The sequence below is a fragment of the Centroberyx gerrardi genome, chromosome 14, assembly GCF_048128805.1.
Source record: "Centroberyx gerrardi isolate f3 chromosome 14, fCenGer3.hap1.cur.20231027, whole genome shotgun sequence".
Classification (NCBI taxonomy): domain Eukaryota; kingdom Metazoa; phylum Chordata; class Actinopteri; order Beryciformes; family Berycidae; genus Centroberyx; species Centroberyx gerrardi.
Genome location: NC_136010.1, coordinates 30,685,167 through 30,704,638, shown reverse-complemented (window position 1 = coordinate 30,704,638; position 19,472 = coordinate 30,685,167). Strand labels below are relative to the sequence as shown.

General features: G+C 39.4%; 1 protein-coding gene across 1 annotated transcript in view; it reads right to left on the bottom strand.

Annotated features, from left to right (window-relative positions):
• Positions 1 to 2,048: 2,048 nt before the first annotated feature.
• Positions 2,049 to 19,472, bottom strand: part of LOC144542316 (uncharacterized) — a 30,503-nt gene continuing 13,079 nt past the window's right edge. Inside the window, exons 3-4 of the mRNA XM_078288306.1 lie at positions 3,139 to 3,280; positions 2,049 to 2,168 (exon numbers count right to left, since the gene is read on the bottom strand). Of these exons, the coding sequence (XP_078144432.1) occupies positions 2,049 to 2,168; positions 3,139 to 3,280 (262 nt within the window). The remainder of the gene's footprint in view (positions 2,169 to 3,138; positions 3,281 to 19,472) is intronic.

Below are 19,472 nucleotides of genomic sequence, written 5' to 3'. Positions count from 1 at the left end.
GTTACTATGGTTACGGGGATACTTTGTGTCTGTTGCTCTGAAACTTTCTCGCGATTCCCAATAATAGGTTTTTAGGTTAGTATGCCTATGCAAAATCATGAATGTAAGTACCTCAATGCTGAAATCTAGTAGTATAACATAATTTTACATTTTTGGTTAACATTATACAAGGTTGCTGTTTCTTGACTTAATCCAAGAGGTTAGGTGGTGTAGAAATGCAGGAAATTTGTTTTAAATTACTTTTTTTTTTCTGGGGGAGGACCCCCAGACCCCCAGAAAGTATTATGAAATCATATTATTAATTGATCAATTTAATTTTCCATTTAATTGATTATTATACAAATGTTTAATTAATTGACACATTTTAAATCCATTTTAATTAGTAATTTAATAAATTGTTTGACTTGTTTATCTTTTAATTAATCAGTTATATTAAAATACTTAAATGAGAGCTCTGCAGCTATTAGTGTGGCACTCTCGGTGCTTGTGCTTTAAGTAAAAGAGCTAGTTGTCTAATGGTAAAGTAAGGTCCAAAATGAATTGTGAAAAGGAAAAAGAATATGAAAATGAATAAACAAATGAGCAAATGAAAGGCAAATTTTAAATGTCTTTTTAAATAGCATTTTGCAAATCAATTTCTAAATTCAGTCAATTATTTGTCCATTTAATATGTCCATTTAATCAACTGTTTTATAAATAGTTTTATTAAATGGCTCATTTAAAAGCATTTTAATTAATCGGTTTATAAATAGTTTTATTAAATGAGCGATTTAAAAGCATTTTAATAATCGGTTTACATATTGTTTAACTTAATGAACTTATTGTATAACTTAAAAATAACTCCCTTCTGTACACAAGTTTATTCCAGCCCCAGTTTTCAGTTTGGATTATGGCTGTTTCACATCATCTTTTCTGTGGATATATTTATTTTCTCTCTGCAGTTTGCAGGGTGGTAAAAACTAGACTGAGCTGTGTGCGCATGTGATTGACAGGCAGTAGGGATGCCTCCTCACATAGAGCTCGCCTGATTGGTTGTGACCTACGGTGACATTTTGCAAAGCTTGAATACAGAGGCAGATGCTGTCACAGAGGCCTGATCTTCTCTCAGACCATTTGAATTACTAATAGCTGAAAATGTGTTATGAAATTTTCACAATTTTCGCAATTCCTCCTTTAACTCCAATCCATTTAGCACTTTGAGCGCTCCCTTTGCGCAGTTATAATCTGAGAATGGTTTCCCTTCTCTTCCTAGAATCTCTTCAATGTTGCTTAAACAGTAGAACCTGTTCTCCCTACTGGAGACTATGTATAAAATTAAGAGCCATCTCTTACATCTTACATAACACAATCAAGAATTTATTTTCCAAATGCTGCAGGTAACCTATAAAAAGCTAAATGTAAGGCCTAGTGTATTTTCAGAGCATCATCTCAACACTGTGACAGCAAAATATGTAAATACTATATATGAGTGCATAAGGTTAGAGGTACTTTTCAGATTCTTATGATATTAAGAGCTGATGTTTGGAAAAAAATAAAATCAAGTTTCATGAGTTGAAGTCAAAAAAACAAAACAGCATTGATACATAATGATCAGTTACTATATCAAGCACAACTACATATGTTACAATTTAAAATCATGTAAACACAGTAGTTACTGTGTTAATGTGTTGTCATTGACTGCTTCAGGTTGTGACATTCACTCAGGTGTGTAGGACAAACATTTTACCTCACCCTATACATGGCAGCAGATTACATTTCCTTGGACCCATACAGAGTAAATAAGAATATTGTTTGCAAGTATCCTGTTAAATATTTGTTAATATTTGTGAGTCATTGTCCTCTTTATGAGCAGTATCAAGTCCACTTTTAAGTCCTTATTAGTGAGGTGTTACTCCAGACACCCAACTATCTGGCTTGCACACAAATATTAAGCGCAGAAGAAGTTGAAATAAACAACTGCTTAAGTTGGAAATCGACCAGAGTTTCAACATTTACATTCTGAGCCACAAATAAACTCAACTTTATGACTCTATATATGTGCATTCTTCTCAGGGGTTAGAAGCCTTGTTTTGGATTGCTGTGTGAATCTTTCTCAGGTTCTGTCGGACTCTGACAAACTCCATCAGCTGGGCTTCCTCTTGTACCTTCTCTTCTTGCTGCTTCTCCCTCTGGCAACACAGTGAGAAAAGCAAAAGCATTGTCATTCCATATGAATTCATTCCATGACAGCAAAGTGTTTAAGACAAGTTCATATAACATATTCATATAACAGAGCAGATCTGAACTCCAGTCTTGCATGCAGGAAACCAAACACGTAGTCATCCGCCAAAGGAAATGCCCATTGTCAAAATGTCTTGCAGGGCTGTTCTGCTACTTGCATACGATTACCGATGATGATGACACTGATTAGGCCTTTATTAGAATCAAACCAGGCAGAAGGATGGTAGGAAGGCTGACTAATAACTGGATGGTTGTTTCTTCAGTCCCTTGCTGGAGCATGTTTTTCAGCTGTGTGCTGGCAAATGAGGTGGGCTTGGTAATAAATCTACATAGCATAACGCTGATGATGGCTTATAGCTGAAACGCGTCCATTGTTTGTGCTCACTAGCTGCCCATTCATTAAAAAGACAAAAGGACATTATGAGTGCTGGCTTTTCTTTCTACAAATATCAGTTTTGGCTGTGCACCTGAGGAAGATCTTTTTGATCGAGTTGTGCTCGCACTTAGCGGAGTTTGGATATTAAATCTACGTAGCCCATTATCATTGCTGAAGCGGCCTTTAGCAAGACACTGAATTTCAAACTGCTGATTAAACTCTCAAATGAAAAGTAGAAGGTTATGCATGTGAGAGAGACAAATTCAAATGTGTTGTGGAAATGGACCAAAAAAGTAATTTTATTCTTCTAATTTTCTAAATATAATTGGCCTTATGATTAACACTAAAGTATTAAGAGTATTGAAGTCCATTTACATTTTGTGCAAATAGTTTTCATATTTATTTTACCTCTCAAAGCAGTTCATTTGATGATCACAATGTCTTGAGAAACTTATGTGACTACTTGTATGAAAAATGAAATGAAAAGTTTAATGTCATTACAGAGCCCTGTATCAATCAGCTCCTGTAATAGGGTTTGTCACCTCAAGCTGTTTCTGCTGACGTTTGAGCAACACCTCTTCCAGAGGAGTCCTGGTCTGCTCCTCCTCTTCTCTGTCGCTCTGCTCTCTCTTCCTCCTCTCAAGCACCTGCTGAAGCTCTGGCCTGCTGGCCAGCCCCAGGCCCCTTGGCCCATATAGGACAGAGACAGAGAGCTGTGGTTAGATACGGTAGTATCTGTGGCTTGGAAAATAGAAGGCAAAGAGACGGGATGTTTGTAGATGGTATTCCAGGGAACACGTTTTTAAACACTTTAAGTCTGGACCAGAATTATTATGATTTTCTAACCCTCTTTTTTTTTTAAATCCATTGATTTTGAGTCAGTTCTAAAAAATAATATCAGATAGTTATCATTCAGATACCAAATCAGTAAGTAAGTAAGATCTCGCCATCTGTTGGACAAATAATGTTACCATATGTTGTTCAGCCAAAAAGACTTGATTAGTTTTAGTTTAGTTTATTGCACATATTAAAAAACAAAATAAAAAAAAAACAACAAAACCACATTATGTAGCATAACAGTGAAGGGACGGAATATAATACATAGAAATTGGGAGTTGAAGACAATGACTACAAAAAACAGAAAAAGATGTGCAGGAGCCAAAAAAACCCATAAGGGCTTGTCAAGTGGCATATTGTGAAGCAACCAAAATGAAGACAATCAAAGCCAACAATATAATGCAGACATAAACAGACAAAAGCAAAAAGTTACTGAATAAACACATACAGAACCAAAAATCAAGGTGCTAATGTGAATATTGAGAAAGGTGGATATTTATATAGTGGTGAGTATTAATGAGTGTAATAGTCCAATCTCCTCTTCTACTGGGCCTGGTCACAATTGCTTTTGGATTAGCATTATTTGTTGATTTAAGGTACAGAACTACTAAACTACTACTTGTGCAAAACTAAAAACTTATTTTCTTTCATTTCTTTGTATGTTACTTTTATTTTTAGCAATGATAATCCAAGAAGCAATTTCTCTTGGTTATGCAGAGTAACATCTTGCATTTGGTGCATCTCATGTATGTCTTGTTTTTACAGCCCTTATTTCTGCATCTTTCTGCATGTGTGACAGGTAGGCAAACTTAAACCCAGATGCAGACACACTGAGGCAGGTATACGGTGAAAAATACATTACTATCAGTAAAGCAAATGCAGGCAAACAAACCAGGCAGGGATCAGGCAAGGCAGAGTCAGAGTTCAGATACCCAAATAATACAGAACGGAACATGAATGCAGGAAAGCTAGGCAAAACACACTAGACAATCTGGCAGGGACTGAGGGGAAAGTGACTGGTATATATGTTACTAGACTAATTGTGAATTAAGGAAAGCTGGTGCAGGGAGGAGCTGGGCTGGCTTGATTGAAGCTGTGGTGTGCAACAGGACCTAGAAACACAACACATAGACAAGACACACAGACAAAGAGATCAGAGATGCTGGGAGAGAGGAGTAGAGGATGAGGATGGAGAGGAAGTAGGAGAGGCAGGCAGGTCAGGAAGTGATGCAGGCAATGAAACAGCCGGTCCCTTGATAGGGTGTTTGCAATCCATCGCTGGCATGTGCGTGGTTCCATATTTACGCACAGATGTCTCTGGTTGTGGAGTCCTCATTTTCATTGGTGGCTCATACTCTTCTTCACTGTCTTCACTTGCACTGCTGTCAAGCTCTGGATTTTCCAACAGCTCTTCAGCCAGGTGCAATTTGAAGTCCAGGTACTGTTGAGTGTCGTTTGCAGGTCAGTTCAGGCCTTTGCTGTAAGACTTGTACTGGATCTAGGAGTTTGCAATGGCAACATCAAAAAAGTGACCGATCACATGTGCAGTCCACTTTTTGGTCCTGCTTTACATTTTGTAAAAGCTCAACATGCAGTCACGTAAGTCCACCCCACCCATGTTGTTATTATACTCTCTGATGACACCTGGACATGTGCTTTGTCTTTATTGGAACATCTTGTGCAGACATCTTCGGGCTCTTTTCCATGTATGGTAGAGGTAATCTTTCCTTGGTACACTTCAAAGTCCAGCATCAGACCATCTGGAGAGGCAAGGACAAATACCTTCAAGCCAGTAGGGTATGGCTTGCCTGGAACAAACTGCTTGATTGGACAGTGGCATGTGAAAGGAATGATTTGCTCATCAATGCAGAGATTTCCTGGTTTTGGAAGACTAAGGCAGCCTTGTTGCAGGAGGGGGCTGACTTTCCAAAGAATGTCTGTCTTTGTTTTTTCTGTCACACTGACAATTTTCAGTGAGTTGTTGTTGCTTATTATTGGCACTTTTGTGGGGGTTTTTTTTTGGCCCAAAACACTTTGATTCTGGCATAGCCAAGGCAGGCCATGTGGACTGATATATCAAAGAAGACCTTAATTTCCTGTGGTGTGGTATTCAGAGGCACTCCTCTTATCTGATGCTCCCTTTGATTTGTGAATGCTGCCAAGTCTTCAAAAACTTTGCTGTTGATGTACTGACAAAAGTACTGAATTGGACTTAAATTTGCATGGGTTGTAGGATCATCTTGGTAGTCAGGAAGCCTAGGTAGTACAGGTGTGGATCTATTATGATGAAATGTTATTACATTTAATTAACTCATTCATTTTCAATATGTATTCAACTGAGTAATCATTTAACCTTCAACCCCTCTGACAGTGAAATGTAGTTATTAGTTATATTTACTGTAAAAATATGATTTGGAATACTGAGCTGCCATGATATATTTTTTACTGGAGATAAACATTATTTATGGGTACACTGAAACTACATAAAACAGCTCTCTACCTCTTCAACAGGCTCAAACTCATCCTCAGCATTTTCCTCATCTGACGAATCTACATCTGAATCTCCCTCAATTTTGATGGATCTTCTCTGCCTCTGTTCTGTCTCCTACAACAAAGTGGAAATGTGAAAGACATTAACATCATCCTGGTGTCCACTATAGAGGACATTTAGAAATGGGTTAATTCAATGTAATTCCTGACATGTTAATAAACAAGAAAATATATGAATATCATAGTAAAAAAAATCAGTAACTATGCTATAGAAGCCATTTTGTGCAGAAAGGAAGAGGAAGTTGTGAGCATCGTACCTCTAAGATAAGATACATAATTGGTGGGGGGATCAGAAAAAAATAGTAATTTAAAACAAATTTCCTGCATTTCTACACCACCTAACCTCTTGGATTAAGTCAAGAAACAGCAACCCTGTTGTGGAAGAAAAATTAACATGCATGTATGTACAGCTGAACCCCTGAGAGAATGTATGGTTGCATGGTGAAGGTTCACCTCACTGATAACCCTTAGCCCATAACTTACTAGGTCAGAGGCCTCTTGATACAAGTGGCTCCTGCCCCAGACTAATCTGTAGATTCTCTCTAAAACTAAGACATAACATATGTGTTTGTAACCCTTTTCTGTGACCTGTTCCCATGTCAGCACACTCTGTGCGCCCTTGAAAGATACATAAAGACCAGCTCAAACCTATTCTCCTTCGAAGAAGTGTATGTAGCCTCCATGCTGTGTGCATCTCTTCCTCTCGAGACTCCTTTCAATAAATATATACTCAAGTAAGACAAATCTCTGACTCCAGAACTTTTTCCTCAACACCTGTATAATGTTAATCAAAAATGTAAAATTATGTTATATTACTAGATTTCAGCATTGAGGTGCTTACATTCATGATTTTGCATAGGCATACTAACCTAAAAATCTATTATTGGGAATCTTGAGAAAGTTTCAGAGCGACAGAGACACAGAGCGTCCCGTAACCATAGCAACTCACTCTCACTCCTGCCTGCGTGCGCACGGCGCGAGAGGAGAGGGAGAGACGCAGAAGAGCCGCTGACTGAGATTACTCTGAGCACCATGCATGGGAATAAATTACAATATAATATATTTGTGTATATTTCTCTCTATTCAGATGGTTTGAATAACTCGCTGCTGCACGGTGCTGCTCTGTCTCGTCTCGTGCGCTGTCAGTGTCTCTTTTCGCGCCGCGACGTTATCAATTATGAATTTGTTTTTCACTGCGTAAGAAAATGGACTTGTGGCGTGAGAATGTGTGAAAAATGTCAATTGCGTGAGTCTCACGGTCAATGCGTGAGAGTTGGCAGCCCTGTGAACTCGCTTGACATTATTATGTATGAAACTGCCAATCAGATTTATTTACTTATTAATCGAAGGTGCCGGAACGCCGTTCCGGATTGTTCCGGCCCACTTTAACCCTTGCCTCTACACATGTGGTATCACTGGAAAGCCCAGGATGTCCTCTTTTAAGTACAGCAGGAATTAATAGGGTAACACAAATGCATAGGCTGGGTTTCAGGAGGATATAGGTCTGTTTCTCCGTCTAGTCTGTGCCAGACTGTAGTGTCGTTGTCCTAGCCTGCTATCCAGCCTTAGTACTTCTCAGTCTAGTTAGTATCTGTCTGTCCGTTCCTACCCACCTTTTGTCCTCCAATTGTGTTCCCCGCCTGTTGCCATTAAAGGCCCTGTAACCTGCTTCCCTCTCTGTCTGAGTCCTGAGCCCCACAGAAAGTGGACTCTTAAAATATAGCCCTACCCTAGTAAGCCAACTGGATGTCAAAATCCTCAGTTGTAGTCTTTGCCTTACATTCCTGGATTGCATGTGAAAAAGATGAGGGCATCAGTGTGGGCAGGATGAAGTCTTGATTGCTGTCGTGTGATGATATTCCCAGCCAGAGAGAAAATCCTTTCACTTGGGGTACAGGTGGCTGGAACAGCCAAGTAGCATTTAAACAGCTTGGCCACTACTGCAGTGGGTTTTCCATCTGCAATTTCTAATCTCTATAAAGTGTAGTTTGCTGGCTATCCTGCTCAGCATACCATGAACAAAACATTGCTATTGATTTTATGGATTGTATATGTTATTATTGAAAGTTTAGCTGCAACATTGTCAGACAAAAGTAATGCCAATTTTAATGCAGCAAGATTTGTTTTTCTGCTTTGCAGCTAAAACCAATACATTTTTTATTGACCTTTTATCAACCTTCACAACAAATAGTGCTTGCTTTATATGGGATGGCTGCAAAACAAGTAAATTAACTCTTACTAATTGTATAATAAGTGAATTGTCAATAATGCAAACTGCTCGCTTTAGAATTGGTAGCTCCAAAAAGCTCAGCTAACAATGAATAATGGCATAATAATAACTAAATTAAACCTGCTATAAGCAATTTCAGACCCTATAACCAATCCTGAAAATAACATGTGCTATATGGAGATTTCCTTGAGACATAATGATATAAACCAATATCCACACACAGCTGCAGGGACGGACTGGGGCAAAAAAGCAGCCCTGGACTTTGACCCAGACCAGCCCACCACAACCGGCATGTGGATAATCCACAGTCCCTGGCAGGGTCACGATACCTTAATCTTACCTCACGATACTATACCAGCCAAGGTATCACGATACCAAGTAGTATCATAATAATTATTCTAACTGAACAAAAATATATAAGCAACATGCAACAATTTTCAAGATTTTGCTTGGTTACAGTTCATATGAGAAAATCATTTGAAGAAATTCTGGGCAAAGTAGAAATGCTCAGTAATAGGGATGTAAACAAACTTGTACAGAAGATTAAAGAAAATTAATGGGATATTTTAACTCAGTAAACATGGGAACCAAAACTTTACATGTTGCATTCATATTTTTGTTCAGTAGGCTATAGTTTAACTAGAATACTCACTGAGATGGAGGACACAATGAGGGCACTCCAATGACTTCAGCTTTTTATCACATATTTTCTCAGCACCACCCTTTTCTTTGTGTTTTTTGGTCTACATGTTGGCTTTGGCCAATCCCAAACCAGCCCCTACTACTACCACTTCACCACCATGTGTCACTCCAAATCAAGTTACACTCGCAGCTGTGTAGGGCACTTCTAATGACGGGGGAGGGTAGAAATACATTGACAAACTGTGGGACGCCTTCGCCACCGGAAGAATTGAAAGCAGTCGTCACCATGGCAACCGATAGATGCCCTTCTCGTGTCAAATTTTACGAGAGGCAACGATAACAGGTTGTAACTGTCCTGTAAATACATAACATCCAAAACCATGAGAATGACATGTTAAGTAAATTGGACATGCATATCTTTTTCTGTATGCTAACCATCTGATTGTAGCTCACGATCTGACTTCCGGTCGCTTACTTCTTCGGGTGTTATGATGCTCAGGAACCAAATTGTTGCATAAGCGCCCTCTGTGGCGACTGCCGATATAACTATCTGACTTAGAAATAATAAGAACTCTGTCATTCAGATCTTAGCAATGTGTGCGCGGCCGAATGGGCCAAGCGGCCGTTCTGGACTTCTCCAGAACTTCCAGATGGCCAATCCGTCCCTGCACAGCTGTGTTGCTGTTTTCACCTCTTTTCTAAAGCTTGTTGTCAAAACCCGGACCAACTCAAAGCTCCTCCTGGCCCATTCAGTAGCTTTTAATTTTTTTAAAACTAGCTTGTCTCCTCCCTCGCTGTTTAAAAGCGGTGCTCACCTCCTCCCATTCCTGAAAAAAATTATCGTAATGGCAGAATCGTTGAAGCGAGCAAGTAAACTTGTTAAATTAGTGAACTCGCTACCTACCTCTTCACTTTGTGGGACATGTAACCTTCAGCGGGAGAAAATTCTGGCAAAGTGAGACTGGTAACCAGCGACACTTCTTCATTGGTACGTTTAGCTTAGCTATTCCTTCGCGAGGTTTGTGCTTTCGGGCCTCCGAAGTCCAGCAGCTTTGCTGTGGTTTATTTACAAATTTGTTGTGGTTTCTTTCACCCTCTAGTGATCGGAAAATTGCTTAGTGCAGCTTTAACAGCTTAGTATTATATGCCTAAACATTTCATAAATAAGTGTGGATTTGTAATTGTTTACTATGAACCAACAATTAATCATTACCATGTTTGAAATCCTTTATCAATTGTAGTAAATTTAAAAGACTAATAAAAAATTCTAAGTAATCTGTTAACATTAAAAGTTTTTGTACTTGTGTAATTACCTATTAATAGCCAATCTTTTGGTAATATGAAGTAAGTTGTAAACCTGCTTTTATTACTATCATATAGAGTTGTAAAACATTTGTAGGGCTTTTAGAATTTCTGTTAAACGTCAAAACAAGTCAAAAAAGAAAGTCTACAAACAATTACAGTTATCTTGTATGGGCTTTCAAGTACCTAATTACTTATTAGTAACTCATTAGATATTAGTAAATAAGCAGTAAACATACTTTTAATGTTATTATTACCATTTATTTGAAAATTGCTTGGTAACAGTACTCCCACAGGGACGCGCGCTCTGTAATAATCACAAATAGAGTTGATAAAGAACAAGATTAAAATCACTCAGGTAAAAACTACATTACCAGACCTCCAGTAGTAATACTAATGTTGTACTCTGTTCTGTGTATTCTGTTATAAGTGACTTTAAGCAGAATTCTTTCAGTTTCTGTGACTTAGACCTATGTCTAGGGGTGTAAACACAGGGGGAAGAGTCACATGAATGTGCAAGCTCTGGGTGCGTGCAAGCATGAACGTTTTTGAAAATGGCTGGAGTAAAGATTTGTGCTAAATAATGTTGTAAATATACGTAAGTATTCCGTTGTCACTACTTGTGTATGTGTACGCAGCTAAACAGACAGCCAAACTCCCCTCAAAAGAAACAGAGTCAGGATGTACCGTTTAAGCTCCTTTTATTCAAGGTGATTGAAATGAGAAAAAGAAAAGCAGGAGTATACAGAGGTAAGTATGTCACAGGTAGGTAAATATACAATATACAAATATACATACAAGAATATGTCCAAACAACTGAGCCAACACAACTAGCTCACAACTGCTCAAGCCAAGTACCAAAGCATGTGTAGGGTATTCAAGTATTCCTATAGACTTTCATTCTGAATCTTAGTGAAGTTGTTTTGGACAGGCATGTTGCCCTATCAGGAGTTAAGATTGTGTATTTGCTATTCACTATCAGAATCCTCCATCTGCATGATGGGGTGTGACAAAAAAAAGTTGCAGAGGAGAGAAGATGAGAAAATGGCCGGAATGAGTAAAAACTCTGTTGTCTAGTGCCGAAGTGAAATTAATTATTACCTTCAAATAGGAAATAGATATCGAAACGGGAAGCCATGCTGAAGTTTTGTGGACTCTTTGTTAAGTGACAAAGTATTCGTTTCATAGCTGCTGTGGATAATTTGCTGGTGTGGAACAATGGCGGATTACTGTTTTGGAAATGGTCATAGACTGAAACAACAGAGGCTTCGTCAGTACTGTGAGTTTCAAGAGAAGACATAATTTGTTGTTCTGTGGAAGAGCAAAGTTTATTCTTAGACAGACATTTTGATATGGACTATTTACCCCCATCAGTGGGTTTACTTGTTTCCATGCCATGGAGAGCATTGTTTCAGTTTTCGGGAGTTTTGGAGGAAACTGACTGATTGCTGAATGGGTTTGGATTGGAACTGAATTACTGTTCGGGATTGGAGAGGATTCTGCGATGGTTGCCTGGTCCTGTGCGCAGATTCTGGCAGTGATAGCAGTGAGAGTTGCACGTTGCGTTGCAGGAGATACACCTGAGATCAAACTCATCAGAACTATTTACAAGGAGAGAGATTCCCCTGCCTAACCCTAAACCCTGATACTTTCACAATGTTTAGATAGCACATCCAACTCCTTTGTAATCAAAGAGGCAAGGGTGTCATGATCCCTGCCTAGCCCTTGTGTTTTCCTTGTGTTTCCTTTTCCCTGTGTTCCCAGTGCTCTTTTGTCTGTCTCTCTCTTTCTGTCTTGTTGTGTGTGGGTGTGGTCTCCCCTCGTTCTCCTGGCTCCCAGCTCAAGCTCTTTTTGCACACCTGCCTGTAATCTGCTCATCTCCAGTCTGCTCACCTGCTTTCCATCAGCTCATCAGCCCACAGTATATTATCCCCAGTTTGCCATCCACTCTCCGCCGGATTATACACTTTGTTCTTCCAAGGACTCGGCTACGTTCAGCCTGCCAACCAGACTCCAGCCTTCCTGTCTCGCCTGCTTCCCTCGTCGGATCAGTTCGGCTCCCCGCTCTTTGGAGCCTGCTCTGCCTGGCTCACCTCTGCACTTTCCCTGTCCTGCCTTGGCCCAGCTGCATGCCAATCCTCAGCTCCAGGTTTCCGACTGCCTGCCCAGGCCCTCACTCCAGCTTCCAGCTACCAGCTACCAGCCCAGTAAATAAACTGTCTTTTGAACTGTGCTCCAGCCTCTTGTCTCTGTGTCTGCACTTGGGTTCACTTGCCTAGCCGTAACAGTATGATCCGGCCAGTCATGGACCCAGCAGACACACCCTCTGCAACTGGATTACAGACCATTTCCCTTTTTGCTTACTTTGCCCGTCAAGCAGCCTTGTCTGCTAGCAACCGGCCAGCTAGCTTCCAGCCTGCATCTTGCCATGTGACTCAGCCTGCTTCCCGGCCTGCAAGCAGTGACTAATGACGGTATACCTTAGAAAAACTATAGAAAATCTTTAGGTGGCAGTGACTATAACAAATGACCGGACTTAAATGTTAAAGAACCAATGTCTGTGAAGCTCCCCCTGGCATCATATTCACGACACTGTTGATGCTTCCTGTACTGTAGTATCATGTTTATGACGCCAGGGGGAGCTCCACAGACATTGGTTCCTTAACATTTAAGTCCGGTCATTTGTTATAGTCACTGCCACCTAAAGATTTTCTATAGTTTTTCTGAGGTATATCAGTCATTAGTCACTGCCAATATGACCATCTACAGTGTATTTTCACTGTGTAAAATACACACACACACAGCTCTCCATCTCTCTATTTGGCCCTCTGTGACCTCTGCTACTACTGCAAACAGTCAAAGTGACTGTTGCTACAACAGCAAGCACACTTACATTTTCTTCAGAAAATGTAGCCTTTTCTAGTAAAATACATGAAACCCATTAGGAGAAAATATGATGTGGGATGCTCTAGAGTCTGCTCAAAGTGTAAACAGCACCTGGAACCTATGTACACCTTATGTGGTCATGTCCAATAATCCAAAAGTTTTGGTCTTAAGTAGTTACCCATATCTACTCCATAGTCAAAAATTCTTTCGAACTCAATCCACTGCCATGTATACTTGGGTTGCAATCAAATATTCAAATACTAGACCAACAATTTCTAGCTGGTTTAATAATATAATGAATATTCTATCCTTGGAAAGGCTCACTTGTGTACTAAAAGGAAATTCTGATTTGTTTTTCAATACATGGTAAAGAAAACCATCAAATAAATACCAGACGATTTGTAAATATGAACTAATATCAAGCAGCAAGAACTTTTACAGTGTTGTAAGTATGTCAAATTTTTTATGTACACTTCTTGTAAATAATAATACCCATGTTTGTACCAGGTAGCAGAGAAAGCAGCAGCTTTGCAACATTTAGTGATATGATAATGGTTATATTACCACAATCATATCTGTGGTAATATAACCAGAATCTAGACTGTAGAGAATAACGATTGTATTGCTTTTTTTTTTTTTCATCCGTGTTCCCTCCCTCCAGCTAATATCCCTGACCCCTGGTTTCGAGCCCCATCACTGGTATCTTTTTTGTTTTGTTTTGTAGTATTTAAATTTTTGTTGCTTGTTAGTGGGTGGGTATATGTGTATAGCATATGTGTATGTATATGTGTAGTGTAGGTAAGTATATGCATGCATACACGCATGCACACTCAGCACGTTGGGTCAGAGTGTGTGTGTGTTTATGTGCTTGTGGGCGTCTTGGATGGCATGTGGGTGTGTTCTTTTGGAAATTACTGTATGGTGTTCTCTTCTATTAGTACCTTGTGCACTATTGATGTGACCACCGATACGATAAGTTACGTGTCATCTTGGACAACGTCTCCCACCCACTCCATGACGTGCTGGTCAAGCACAGGAGCACATTCAGTGCAAGACTCATTCCACCGAGATGCACCACAGAGCGCCACAGGAAGTCATTCCTGCCTGTGGCCATCAAACTTTACAACTCCTCCCTCAGAGTGTCAGACACTCTGAGGGAGGAGTATTTTAACATTTTAACTTGATTTTAAGGTTAAACAGCCCCAGTGGCTTAAAGCTACACTTTTTTCTGACCACTAGAGGGTGACAGAAACCGCAACACATTTTCTAAACACACACAGCAAAGCTACTGGGCAACGGCAGCTCTTAAGGACAAACCGTGCATAAAGGCTAATGGCTAAAATAAACTGGTACGACTTTATATTACGGTGCTGAAAGAACAGGGTAGCTGCCGGATATTGCAGACGAATGCGAGTACCGTCAATAGAACTTGCAGAAGTTACCTGGTGGTTAGTGCGCATTAATCGGAGTTAGACAGTAGTTACAGTTACATCTCCCAGGAGGTATCACTCAGTTTCTTTTATTATTATCAGTACTGACCTTATAATTATCAACTGCTACCCGGTCCTTACAGGACATTTGGATAATTTCCCAGTGAAGAACCTCAGAGGTAATCAGAGTTATAGCTATGCCTAACAGAAGGTATCATGTAGTTATCAGTACCTACCCGGTCCTTACAGGAGATTGAGTTTCATGAGAAGAATCCGTGTGGCTCTTTTTCAAACGTCAAATCATTTTCAGTTATTTCACTGCAGCTACCATGTAACTTCACCAGGTGAGCACTGTATACTAAAGCAAACCATTCCCAGTAGTTTCATAGTAACTACTCAGTCCTTACAAGAGATTAATGAGTTTTACGAGAAGAATCCATGTGTGACCAATCCCAGTAGTTTCATAGCATCTATCCAGTCCTTACAGTAGCCTACCTGTCCAGTCCTTACATGACATTAATGAGTTTTATGAGAAGAATCCATGTGGCTCTTTTTCAAAATGTCAAATCATTTTCTGTTATTTCACTGCAGCTACCATGTAACTTCACCAGGTGAGCACCGTATACTCAAGCAAACCTTCCCCAGTATTTTCACAGTAACATCATGCCTATAACCGATAACTTACCATGTCCTGTGGAAAAAGCCCCCGTGTGGGATCCATGTTGTGGTGATGGACTATTGCAAGCAGTTTACCAGACATTGTACAGTAATTTCGGCCTTTGAGCGCTGTATACTGTAGTGAAGTCGTTCAGCATATTTCATATTTAAATTAAAACAACATCTAACCCACACATTTTCAATGCTTACATTTAAATGTATAAACATGGAATAATGGTCAAGTTTGCACACAGTGTTAGGTTCAGTTGTTTTATTTTTTACTTAAAACATTAAAAAATAGTAAGGACACAGGGTTCATATTCTAACAAAATAGCTGAAGGTAAAATGATAAAAAATAAATACAAAATTAGATAAACCATAAAATGAAAAATAGTCTACAAGTAATGTGCACAATGTGAAATTTTCCAAGGAAAAACACTAATTTCTTACCTAGAACAGGAAAAAATAGTGAGGACATACCTCTCTGACATTGAGGGTTCGCAACTTGCTACAAGTCAATGAAGTTAGACAACTTACGGATAAAAAGCAGAATACCAAAAGTACAGATTTTCTCTCTTCCTATTTTCTGATGTCTTTGAAATCCGTTGACACTGGTGCAGGAAAAACAACACCGACTACAGCCAGGTATTCTCTGTAGAACTTTTTCCACAAGACATGGTAAGCTATCAGTTATAGGCATGATGTTACTTAGTATACGGTGCTCACCTGGTGAAGTTACATGGTAGCCTAGCTGCAGTGAAACAACTGAAAATGATTTGACGTTTGAAAAAGAGCCACACGGATTCTTCTCTTAAAACTCATTAATCTCCTGTAAGGACCGGGTAGGTACTGATAGCTACATTATAACTTCTGTTAGGCATAGCTATAACTCTGATAAATTGAATTTGAATGAAATTATCTAAATGTCCTGTAAGGACCGGGTAGCAGTTGATAATTATAAGGTCGGTACTGATAATAATAAAAGAAACTGAGTGATACCTCCTGGGAGATGTAACTGTAACTACTGTCTAACTCCGATTAATGCGCACTAACCACCAGGTAACTTCTGCAAGTTCTATTGACGGTACTCGCATTCGTCTTGCAATACCCAGCAGCTACCCTGTTCTTTCAGTACCGTATGTTAAAGTCGTACCAATAAACGTACCTACAGCGAAATATTGCCAGTTACCAGTCTCGCTTTGCCACATTTTTCTCCCGCTGAAGGTTACATGTCCCCCAATGACAAGTGAGGTAGGTAGCAAGTTTACTAGTTGAAAACGTGTACTCGTTAAAAATAAGAGTAAAATAAGAGTTAAGTAGGTTAATTTTATAGTTTTAAAGAAATAATAATAATAACTTTATTTATATAGCACTTTTCAAAACACAGTTACAAAGTTACAATAAAAACAGACACATTTAAAATGCAAAGAGAATAAAACAAACTAAAAGCCATAAAAACTAATCACATTATAAAAACACAAATAGAGTAAAATGAACTAAAATGCCATAAAATATAATGAAATCACCAAAAAGCAATTTTAAACAAGTGGGTTTTTAACAGTGATTTAAAAGACGATACAGAGTTTGCAGCCCTGATCTCCTCAGGCAAGTCGTTCCAAAGTCTAGGAGCCCTGACTGCAAAGGCTCTATCCCCTCTGTGTATCAATCTGGACTTTGGAACAAGTAACGACGTATCCGATGATCTCAGGGAGCGGGAAGGGACATAGGGCAATAAGAGATCTGATAGATAGCTTGGGGCAAGGCCTCTCTGGGCTTTGTAAGTAATCAATAAAATCTTAAAATCAATTCTAAAAGCAACAGGTAGCCAGTGTAGGGAAGCCAGGATCGGTGAAATGTGATCATGTTTTCTAGACCGAGTTAAAATCCTGGCAGCAGAGTTTTGGATGAGCTGGAGGCGGGAGAGGGATTTTTTGCTGATGCCAGAGAGCAGGGAATTACAGTAGTCCAATCGACTGGTTATGAAAGCGTGAATGACAGTTTCCAGATTTTTGGCAGAAAGAAATGGTCTAATCCTTGAAATGTTTCTGAGATGATAAAAGCAGGATTGAACCATTGAAATAACATGTTTATCTAGGCTGAGGTTTTGATCAAAAATGACACCAAGATTTCTGCAATGCTGAGTTATTGAATGAGATAGTGAACCAAGACTGTTCGAAATTTGGTTGTTAGCACTCTTGACCTATGATCAATATCTCTGTCTTATCAGCGTTTAACTGCAGGAAATTTTGTGACATCCACTTGTGGATGTCATGCAGACAGTTTAGCAGGTTGACATTGTTCTGAAAGTTGTTTTCAGGGTCACAGTTTAGATAGATCTGAGTATCGTCTGCATAAAAATGGAAACTGATATTATGTCTACGTATAAGGTGGCCTAGAGGGAGCATGTAAATGGAAAAGAGGATTGGACCTAGCACCGAGCCTTGGGGCACCCCGCAGTGAACACCCGTTGTAGCTGACCTAGAATCAGAGATACCAATACAGAAACGTCTGTCTTTTAGGTAGGACCTGAACCATTTCAGAGCAGTGCCACTGATACCAACCCAGTTCTCAAGACGGTCCAAGAGGATATCATGGTCAATGGTATCAAATGCTGCACTTAGGTCCAGGAGAACAAGAATGGATTTATGGCCAGCATCAGCTGATAGCAATAAGTCATTTATGACTTTAAGAAGCGCAGTTTCAGTACTATGGTTTTTTCTAAAACCAGATTGGAATTTCTCAAAAATATTATTTTCATGAATAAAAGCAAGCAGTTGATCTGCTACAACCTTTTCTAAAACCTTAGCTAAAAATGGGGGCTTAGAAATAGGCCTAAAATTGTTAAGATCAGAAGAGAAGAGAATCAAGAGACGGCTTTTTTAAAAGAGGTTGAACAAGAGCAGTTTTAAAAAATTCAGGAACAGAACCTGTCGACAGAGAGCAGTTTAAAATTTGCAGAATAGAGGGGGAAACTGTAGTAAAAATGTCCTTTAGAAATTTTACAGGAAGAATATCTAAAGGACATGTTGAGGGTTTCATTTTCATTATCATATCAGTCAGTGAAGATGGAGAGATTGGATTTAATGAGCAGAGGGAAACTGCACAGGGCTTCTCAACAGTAATTGGAGAATCTGGGGGAGAAATGCCACTTCTAATAATTGAGACCTTCTGGGTAAAGAAGGAAAGAAATTCGTCGCATTTCTCAGGGGTGGCATCTAATATCTGGCCCGGGGAAGGATCAATGACACTGCTCACAATGTTGAACAACATTCTTGGGTTGGACAGATTGTTTTCAATTAGAGAAGCAAAGTATGCAGATCTAGAATTTTTAACCTCTGTATTACAAGTCTTAAGAAGAGACCTAAGATGTTCCAGGTGAACTGTGAGTTTTGATGATTTCCACAAATGCTCCACCTTGCGGCATTTTTGTTTCAGCACCCGAATATTTTCATTTATCCAGGGCATCGAGGGGCGACTAGATTTTCTGGTCTTGAAAGGAGCGATTTCATCTAAGATGGAGGAACACATATCATTAAAATTATTCAACAGCTCACTTGCAGAAAGAGGTGAGCCAGAGAAGCTAGTGGGAATGTTGAAGGCAGTATTAAATTTAGCAGCAGAGGATGAGTTAAAAGTTCTAGATCTAGTTTTGGGGACTGTGATGCAGGTAGCACAAGGCAACACCATGTTAAACATAAGGCATTGGTGGTCAGAGTTACAGGCATCCACACATTCAACATCCGGAATCGTTATACCATGGGATAGGACTAGATCCAGAGTATGACCTTTTGAATGAGTAGGTCCAGTCAGAGCACGTGATAGGTTAAAAGACTCAATAAGATTTAAGAACTCCAGGCCCAGGGGGTCGTCAGGGCAGCAGACATGGATATTAAAGTCTCCAAGGATCAGAAACTTGTCAAATCTACGCAGAATTGAGGACAGCAATTCAGCAAATTAATTTATAAAGCTGGGATCATATCTAGGTGGTCTATATATTATCAAGCATAGATAAGGAGAATTTCCTTTAATCAGGAAAGGAAGGGCTTCAAAAGTGCTAAACGGCCCCAAATCAATGCTGGAGCATTTGTAACTATTTTTATATAAAAGGGCAACCCCACCACCCCTGCCTGTTTGTCTGGGCTGGTTTAAAAAACAATAACCAGGTGGGCTGGCTTCAAGTAGGGGAACATGATCATTTGGTGACAGCCAAGATTCTATGATCATGAAGAGATCTAGATCATTTGAAAGAATAAAATCGTTACATAAAAAAGACTTGTTAACAAGTGATCTCATATTGAGAAGAGCCGACCACAAAGAGGAACTGGCAGAAATGGCAGGGGAT